This window comes from Oryctolagus cuniculus, chromosome 8 (assembly GCF_051225735.1).
Source record: "Oryctolagus cuniculus isolate XC-2025 breed Fujian yellow rabbit chromosome 8, ASM5122573v1, whole genome shotgun sequence".
NCBI lineage: Eukaryota > Metazoa > Chordata > Mammalia > Lagomorpha > Leporidae > Oryctolagus > Oryctolagus cuniculus.
The window spans coordinates 119,989,137-119,999,321 of record NC_142874.1 but is presented as its reverse complement, the minus strand read 5'-3'; the positions used below and the strand labels follow the sequence as shown (position 1 = coordinate 119,999,321).

The window sequence follows — 10,185 nt, the reverse complement described above, 5'->3', positions numbered from 1 at the left end:
CAGGAAAGGGGAGGGTTGCGGGTGGGAGGGAAGTCAATGGGGGGGGTGAAGCCAATGTAATCTATAAGCTATACTTTGGAAATCTATATTCATTAAATAAAAGTTAAAAAATAGAAATTATCAGATATGTACTATATGGAATACTACACAGTGCTTAATATATATAATATATATTATATTACATATATATTATATGTATATATATATAATATATATATATGAAATCCAGGGGCCAGTGCTGTGGCGTAGCAGTTAAAGTCACCGCCTGTGGTGCCAGCATCCTATATGGGCACTGGTTCATGTCCTGGCTGCTCCACTTCCAATCTAGCTCTCTGCTGTGGCCTGGGAAAGCAGTGGAAGATGGCCCAAGTCCTTGGGCCCCTGCACCTGCGTGGGAGACTCAGAGGAAGTTCCTGGCTCCTGGCTTCAGATTGGTGCAGCTCCAGCCGTTGTGGCTATCTGGGGAGCGAACCAGCGGATGGAAGATCTCTCTCTCTCTCTAACTCTCCTCCTCTCTCTGTGTAACTCTGACTTTCAAGTAAATAAATCTATAAATAATAAAAAAAATCTGGTCATTTGCAAGAAAATGGATACATCTGGAAAACATCATACTTAAGCATGATGAAATAACCCAGTCCTAAAGGGACAAATACCATATGTTCTCCCTGGCCTGTGATAATAGAGCACCAGAAAGGCAGTCTGTAGAAGTGAAACTGACACTTTTAGAAGCAATGACTTGAATAGCCATTTCTCTTTACTGTTGAGGCACATTTTTTATACTATTTGTTGAACTCTTTACTTAACACAGAGTTAATCATATGTGTATAAAGTCAATTGAAAATAGATCTTAGTAAGAATAAGAGTAGGAATAAGAGAGGGAGGAAGAGGGGTTTGGGAATATGGGGAGGGGATGGACATGGTGGGAAGAATCACCATGTTCCTAAAGTTGTAATTACAAAGTGTATTAAGTTTATAACTGTAAGGGTGCATAATTCTGCATTAAAAAAAAAAAAACTCCCATCAAAGATCAGATAGCTTTAAGGAAGAATTAGTCACTAATAATTAATTAATAATCAGTTAAAAAGACAATACCAATTCTTCTCAAAGGCTTTCAAAAAATTGAAGAGGAGAGACTACTTCCAAACTCCTTTTACAATGCCAGCATTACTGTGATACCAAAGCCAGATAGGGACAATAAGAAAAAAGAAAATGACAGGTCAATAACACCGATTAATTTACAAGGGGTTTTAAAGAAATCCATAGAAAATGAATACTATAAAAAACCTATCCATTGGATAGGTATGGCACAGCAGGTTAAACTGCCACTTGGGATGCCTGCATCCCATATCTGAGTGTTGATTCAAGTGGAGAATATTCGTTCAAGTACTTAAGTTCCTGCCCAAGTGGGAGACCCTAGATGGAGTTCTTGGCCACTGTCTTCAGCTTGTAGCAGGTCTGGCTGCTACAGACATTTGAGAGAGTGGATGAAAGATTTTTTTCCTACACCTCTGTCTCTCTCCCTTTCTTTCTTATAAGTAAAATTTTTTAATGCATGGATTTCAAAATATCTCACATCAAAATAAACTCAATTGATTTTCCACAAGCTTTTAACAATGCCCTCATACATGCAAAAATCCTCAACAAAATACTAGCAAACTGAATTAAACAACACAGTAAAAGGATTGTTCATCATGATCAAGTGGAGTCTATCCCTGGAATGCAAGGATGGTTCAACAAATGAAAATGAATAAATATGATACAACACATTAACAGAATGAAGGACAAAAGCCGTATGATCATCTCAATAGAGACAGAAAAAGCATTGAATGGGGTGGGTTTTTGTAATAGCAGTTACAATGCTGCTTAGAAAACCCACAACCCAAAAATGGAGTGCCTGGGTTCTAGTCCCCGCTCAGCTGCTGATCCACCTTCTTGCTAATGAGCATTCTGCAAGGCAGTAGGTGATGTCTGAGTACTTGCATCTCTGCCACCGACATGAGAGACCTGGATGGAGTTTCAGGCTCCTGGCTTTGTCTTGGCGCAGCTCTAGCTGTTATGGGCATTTGGGAGTGAACCAATGGATGACAGAGAATCAATCATTCAATCAATTTTTCTCTCTCTCCTCCCCTTCAAATAAATAAGAACAGACTTTATAAAACTGAAAAAAAAAATTGACAAAATCAACATCCAATCATGATTTAAAAAAAAAAAAAAAAACTCCACAAATTGGGCATAGAAGGAATGTACCTCATAGATGAACAGCCCACAGTTAACATTATATTCAATGATAAAAAGTTGAAAGCTTTTCCTCAAAGATCAGGAACAAGATAACAATGCCCATTCTCACCACTTCTATTCAACACAATATAGAAGTTCTAGCCAAAGCAACTAGAGAAGAAAAATAAATAAATGGTATCCAAATAGGAATGAAGAAGTGCAACTGTCCCTTTATGCTAATGACGTATTGCAAACTCATATTTAGAAAACCCTAAAGTAGCACCAATAGAACTGACAAATGAATTCAGTAAAGTTGCAGGATACAAACTTTACACCAAAAAAAAATTTTTTTCTGTAGCATTTCATTACATTAAGAACCATCAGGAAAAAATATTAAATCAATCCCATTCACAATAGCATCAAAAAATATATTAGTTGTACAATTAACAAGAGGTGAAAGATCTGTATAATGATGAATGAAACGGTCAACACAAATAGATAGGAAAATATCTCATGTTTATAAATTCTAAGAAAGCTGTTAAAATTTCCATACTACCCAAAGCAATCTACAATTTCAATGTGGTCCATATTAAAGACCAAAGACATAGAACTATAAAAGACAATCCTAAAATTCTTATGGAAATATAAAAGATCCAGAATCATCAACACAACATTGAGAAAAATGAACGAAGCTAGGAGGTACCACACTACATGACCCAAAATCTATTACAAAGCGCTAATACTCAAAATGGTACTGGCATAAAAACAGACATCTTGATCAATGGAATTGTAAAGTGAACCAGGAGATGATTCCACACACCTGTAGTCAATTAATTTACTTTTTAAAGATTTATTTATTGGGGCCAGTGCTGTGGCATAGTGGGTAAAGCCAGCATCCCATATGGGTGCTGGTCGAGTCCCGGATGCTCCACTTCTGATCCAGCTCTCTCCCTGGCCTGGGAAAGCAGTACAAGATGCCCCGAGTCCTTGGGCCTCTGTACCCATGTAGGAGACCCAGAAGAAGCTCCTGGCTCCTGACTGGTCCAGCTCTAGCCATTTCATCCAACTGGGGAGTGAATCAGCAGACGGAAGACCTCTCTCTGCCTCTCCTTCTCTCTCTGTGTAACTCTTTCAAATAAATAAATCTTTTTTAAAAAAAATATTTACTTGAAAGGCAGAACTATAGAGAGAGAAAAAAACAGAAAAATCTTCCAGTCCCTGGTCCTATCCTGGTCAATCACCAAATGGTCCCAAAAACCAGGTCTGTACCAGGTGGAAGCCAGGAGCCAGGAACTCCATGCTGGTGTTCCACATGGGTGGCAGGGACCAAAGTACTTGGACCATATTCTGCTGCCTTTTCAGGTGCATTTGCAGACAGCTGCATCAGAACTGGTGCTCCAATATACAATGCTGGGAATGCAAGGGGCAGCTTAACCCAGTGTACAACGCCGACCCCAATTTCAAAAAAAGATTGCCAAGAATACACAATGGGGAAGGAATAGTCTCATCAATAACGCTGCTGAGAAAATTAGATACTCAAATGCAAAAGAATGAAACTGGAGTCTTATCTCAAACCTATATAAAAATCAACGTGGACAGGAAACTTAAATATAAGACTTCAAACTCTAAAACTTCCAGAAGAAATCACAGGGGAAATGCTCCACCATGTAAGTCTCAGCAGATTTCTTGCATATGGCAGCTCGTGCGCTGGCAATCAAAAATAAATGAATGGGATCACATCAAACTGCAAAGTTTCCGCAGAGCAAAGGCAACAATTAAGACTGAAGAGATAAGCCGCAGTTGGGAGAAAAAATATCTGCAAACAATATACTTCATAAAGGGCTGATATTGAAAATATATAAGGAAAAAACAAAAACAAACAAAAAATATATAAGGAACTCAAACAACTCAATAGCAAGAACCATATTAGAAAATGGGTAAAGATATAAACCTTTCTAAATCTACATCTTTCTCAAGAGAGGATACAGAAATGGCCAAAAGATGTATCAAAAATGCTCAATGTTATTAATTATCAGGAAAATGCAAATTAAAACAAGATCTTATCTCACACCTGTTAGAGATTGGCTATTATCAAAAGATGAAAGATGGGGGCGAGTGTTGTGCCACAGCAAGTTAAGCCACTACTGCTGACTACCAACATCCCATATGGGAACCTGGTTCAAGTCATGGCTGCTCCACTTCTGATCCAGCTCCCAGCTGGTGCACCTGGGAAGGCAGCAGCAGATGGGCCAAGTGCTTGGGCGCCTGTCACTATGTGAAAGATGCAGGTGGAGTTCCAGACTCCTGGTTTCAGCCAGCCCTGGCCATTGTGATTATTTGGGGAGTAAACCAGCAGATGGAAGAACTCTCTCTCTCTCTCTCTCCCCCCAACTCTATCTCTCTCTGTAACTCTTTCAAATAAATAAATTTTAACAGAAAAAAAAAAAGAAGAAGAAGAAGAAGAAGAAAGATTAAGTGCTGGCAAGGATGTGGAGAAAAGGGAACGCTGCACTGCAGATGGGATAAGGTAATACCATCATTATGGAAAACAGTATGGAGGTTCTTCAGAAAGCTAAGAATTACCATATAATTCAGCAACCTCACTTCTGGGTATACACCCAATAGAATTAAAATCAGTATTTAAAAAAATAGTTTTAATTCAAAGATAAGAAACTTAAACATGTATACAATATGAACATAGGTTTTGGTGCAAGAATAAACACTGAGCTTCATTTTAAAACCTGTGACACTGCAATTATTTTAGTACTTCAAAAATAAGCCAAAGTTAGTATCAAACTGAGCTCCATGTGCTGGTTAAGACTAAAAGGATTTTTTAAAAATTGAACAACTTGATATAAACTTTTTTAATGATAAAAGAAGCCAATGAGCTGCTATCCTCTAGTAATTCATAAACGTATTTGTTCCTGGCTTTTAAAAATAATAGAACTACAGTTTCAAATACTGGGGCAGGGCAACCCGACTTAGCAACCACAATTTTACCCTATTTCAAGAACAGACAAGTCTACTGTACTAAAGATTAGGGTAAGTGTTTAACATTTCTTTAAGTTCTTTAAATTTCTATAAACAGGGGGAAAAAAAAAACAGTGATGTTATCAGCTAAACTGTTCATAGTTTTCTCTGGAAGATTTTTTTTTTTTTAACCTTCTTTCCTAACCTCTTTCCTTTAATAGAGATATTTTTGAAATCAGAAAAACCAAGTTTTAAGATTATATATCTTAGGGGCCAGTGCTGTGGTATAGCAGATAGAGCTGCTGCCTGAGGTGCTGGAATCCCATATAGACACTGGTTCAAGTCCTGGCTGCTCCACTTCCAATCCAGCTCTCTGCTATGGCCTGGGAAAGCAATGGAAAATGGCCCAAGTCCCTGGGACCCTGCACCCACGTGGCAGACCCGGAAAAAGCTCCTGGCTCATGGCTTAGGGTCAGCCCAGCTGCAGCTGTTGTTGGCATTTGGGGAGTGAACCAGCGGATGGAAGACTTTCTCTTTGCCTCTGCCTCTCTGTTAACTCTGCCTTTTAAATAAGTAAATCTTAAAAAAAAAAAAAAAAAAAAAAAGATTATATATTTTAAGTACTGCACACAAATACTAGTGGATTTAGATTTTATTCTGATTGTGAATGAGACCTGCCAAAAGATTTTAAGAACTGACGTATAATAGACAATCTTTAAGGCCACCTTGGTACACATGGCACCCCGTAAATATGTACAATTTTTATGTGTCAATTTTTTAATTAAATTTTTTTAAACTTTATTATTTATTTGAGAGACAAAGAACTCCCTTCCCCTGGTTTACTCCCCAAATGACAACAACAACTGGGGTACAGGGCCAAGCTGAAGCTGGGAGCCAGAAACTCAGTCAAGCTCTCCCCTACACAGGTGGCAGGGACTAAACCACTTCATCATCTGCTACCTCCCAGGGTGAGCATTAGCACAAAGCTGAAATTGGGAGTGGAGCCAGAATCAGCATCTTAACCCTAAGCTAACTGTCCAAAAATAAATTTTTTGAAATATCAGCACTGCTGCTTTGCCCAGGCCAAGGAAACACTAAAAGGAGAGAACATAGTAACAGAAGACAGACAGGTAGGAGAGAATTAAGATCTGAGTCAATGTTGGTACTATTGCTCTGGTAAAGATCTCCAACAAAAGAAGAATTAAATGTATCAGCACTGTTAGGATTTCTAGTTTATACAACTGTCTTCTTTATTCAACTAGCTCAAAGTTGGAAATATAAACACAGCTTAATAAGCACTAGTCAATTAATAAGTAACTTCCTAACCTAATGTTTAGCTGAATGTTGAAATATTACCGTGAAATTGGCTGGAACATCAAGCATATTTGCTAACTTCGTTCCTGAATTAAGAAAGAGTATTTAATACTTATTATTAAATTAGAATATTTAATATTTATTTACATGAGCCCAAAATGTACTGTGAAGAAGAGCTCTTGCCAGGAATAGCCCATGCCCCTCCCACTCATCTACCCCCTTCATTCAAACAGTTAGGGAAGAAACAGTCCATTCATTCACAATGAACACATCACTGCTTACATGAGGAAAAACAAGTAGAACGCTGACCAAACACACAGAACACTGGAATCTAGTGCCACAAGGCAGGGACTTTCAGCTTTACTACTCACTGTTGTCTCAACACCACCTAGAACTTTGGCACACAGTAGCTGCTCAAGAAACACTGGCTGCATGAATCATTCCTTAAAGAAATAATTTAGGATGACTTAAAATTATTTTCAATGTTGATATTTTTCTAAAAGCTCTGGAAGAATCCTTATTATTTTATATAACATTTTCCCCAACTAGTCTTACCAAAGAATACCAAAGAGAGAAAGAATGGAGAAATTCACATTATAAAGCTGACTATATTACTCTGAGCCAAAAATAGACAACCTTGGAAAAAAGCTTTCTATAAATGTTTAATATAATTTTATTAGCAGTTATTACATCAAAATTCATTTATAGACTCCAAAGGACTGTCTTAGAAAATTTTAAAACATATATAATTAAGATTTTAATAAGGTAGAATTTATTATAACATAGCCTCTAAAGTCAAGAATACTACTGAAAATTAAGTGCAGTTCTAGAAACAACTAGAAATGAACTTTGTGCACATAGTACCACTTAAAATCCCATTAAAATAGTACATATTTCTATGAATGTGATTAGCAGTGGCAAACATTGATTTCCACAACTGACATTAAAAGATTTTCCAATCAAAACACAAGGACAAGGCCTTTATCCAAGACATAGCTATGATAACTCTATAGAGACCCTGAATTCTTTAAAGTACTTGTAATATGATTGATTGTATGCTGTGACTCTGGTACAAAGCACATCAACTCTAATGCATAGATTATGATACATGATGACAACAGAATGCTAACGAATGCCACTTGTGTATCAGAAAATGTTGGGTTTGGCAGTGAAGCGTAAATGGGTCACTGGTGATCCAGTGAAATTCTACGTCCTCCAGCTTGAGCAGTATTGTAGGAGTCACAAATCTTACATTTCATGCCTAAAATATGGAACTGGACTGTGGATCGTCCATTACAGTCATTGCAGAGAATCTGAAAAGAGATTAATTAAAATTAAGGTGTTTTTCTTTACTTTTTAAAATTTACATAAAAGGAACAAATTTCATGTATTTCACATACAGTGTGAAGAACATGATACATACTACCCTTCCCCTCCCTCCCTCAGTCTCACCCCCCTTCTTATTTTCCTTTTAATTTTTATAATGATATACTTACAATTTTCTTTATAATCACAAGTTTAACCCCAAATTAAATATTTTAAACCATATAGACATAGTGGCTAATCACACACTCTCTTGAAATTATCTTAAAGATGTCTCTCTCTCTCTCTCTCTCTCTCTATATATATATATATATGTCTAAACAGCTCCATAAAGAAATACATTTTTTCAATAAAAACTCTAAGAAGCTATTAAAGTAGCTCTGAATTTCAAATATGAAAATGAATATTTGAGCAATGAAAACTTATCATAAAAATTTTCCCAAATAACGTAAATAACACGAGCAAGAAAATTAACCTAGGTATAATCAGACCACCACCAGATACAACTCAAAATGATTTCATTATTTTTAAATTTATTTATTTGAAAGGCAGACTTACAGAGAGAGAGAAGGAGAGACAGAAAGATATCTTCTATCTGCTGGTTCACTCCTCAAATGGCCACAACTACTAGGGTTGGGCCTGGCCAAAGCCAGAAGCCAGGAGCCAGGAGCTTCATCAAGGTCTCTCACATAAGTGCAGGAGCTCAAGCACTTGAGCCATCTTCTGCTGCTTTCCCAAGCACATTCACAGGGAGCTGGCCTGGAAGTCAAGCAGCCAGGACTTGAACCAGCACCCAAATGGGACACCGGCACTGCGGGCCAAGGCTTAACCGCTATGTCACAGCGCCAGCTCCAATTTCATTATTTTTCAATGACACTTAAAATTTATCTTAGTTAGTAAAACAAAAGCTTTTACAATTATATAATATTTTTGCTCATTTTTTAGGTTCAGTATATGAAGTTCCTAGTCTCCTATGCCTCAAGAATGAATTAAGGATGAAAAGGAATAGTTCCTAAAATTGAGGAGACAGAGACAGAGGTTCTTGGATCATCCTTAAAATGACATTAAGATGCTATTTAGGAATTAATCTCTTCTAGTACTAAATGAGATCTTGAAAAATGAAAAGCATATTAACCTGAAAACAGATTAATATATTAGCAAGTGAACAAAGACTAAGCTTTACAATAGTCATACCAGAATAAGAAAAAAAAATGTCCAAATTTGCTCTAAATTATAATTGAAAAAACAATTCTTTTAACAATATAGTCTAAATGCAGAAAGTAGACTGGTGGCTGTCTAGGCCTGGGGAACTGGGGGAACTATTAATGGGTATGGGATTTTTTGGGGGGATAATGAAAATATTGGGCCGGCGCCGCGGCTCACTAGGCTAATCCTCCGCCTTGCGGCGCCGGCACACCGGGTTCTAGTCCCGGTCGGGGCACCGGATTCTGTCCCAGTTGCCCCTCTTCCAGGCCAGCTCTCTGCTGTGGCCAGGGAGGGCAGTGGAGGATGGCCCAAGTGCTTGGGCCCTGCAGCCCATGGGAGACCAGGATAAGTACCTGGCTCCTGCCATCGGATCAGCGCGGTGCGCCGGCCACACCGCGCCAGCCGCGGCGGCCATTGGAGGGTGAACCAACAGCAAAGGAAGACCTTTCTCTCTGTCTCTCTCTCTCTCTCACTGTCCACTCTGCCTGTCAAAAAATAAAAATAAATAAATAAATAAAAATTTAAAAAGAAAATATTCTATGAATATATAAAAAGCAATATACTATGAATATGTAAGAAGCACTAAATTGCACACTTTAAAGGAATGAGCTAGACGGTGTGTGAATCACCTCTTAACAAAGCTATAATTTCAAAAAATTATTCACATGGATCTTAGCTCACTTCAGCCTCCAGTGAAAAATCACATGATTATTGGTTTGTATTCCAAAGTGATCTTTCACTGATCTTACTAACAATTCAATTATCCACATGAATTATTAGATACCCAACAATGCAATTACCCACATAAATTATGAGATACTCCAGTGTGAATAAAACAAAAAATATTTTTAAATAAAGATTTATTTATTTATCTGAATGGCAGAGATACGGAGAGAGAAGAGGGGAAGGGGTGAGAGAGAGAGAAAGAGAAGAAGAGAGGGGGAGAAGGAGAGAGGGAAAGAGAGATTTTCCTGCTGGTTCATTCTCCAAATGGCTGCAACAGCCGGGGCTGAGTCAGGTTGAAGCCAGGAGCCAGGAGCCTCTTTCAGGTCTCCCACATGCAGAAGCCCAAGCACTTGAGCCGTTTTTCTGCTGCTTGTCCCAGGAGTGTTAGCAAGGAGCTGAGTCTGAAGTGGAACAACTGGGACTCAAACT

General features: G+C 38.0%; 1 protein-coding gene across 2 annotated transcripts in view; it reads right to left on the bottom strand.

Moving 5' to 3' along the window:
* Nucleotides 1–7,150: 7,150 nt before the first annotated feature.
* RCHY1 (ring finger and CHY zinc finger domain containing 1) overlaps nt 7,151–10,185 on the bottom strand; it is a 31,217-nt gene continuing 28,182 nt past the window's right edge. Inside the window, exons 9-10 of one of the 2 annotated variants that reach the window (XR_016212495.1) lie at nt 8,383–8,583; nt 7,151–7,814 (exon numbers count right to left, since the gene is read on the bottom strand). Coding sequence is in view for 1 of the 2 variants with exons in the window: in XM_002717011.6 (XP_002717057.1) it covers nt 7,686–7,814 (129 nt within the window). In the remaining variant the exon portion in view is untranslated. The remainder of the gene's footprint in view (nt 7,815–8,382; nt 8,584–10,185) is intronic. The other variant, XM_002717011.6, reaches the window with a different exon arrangement.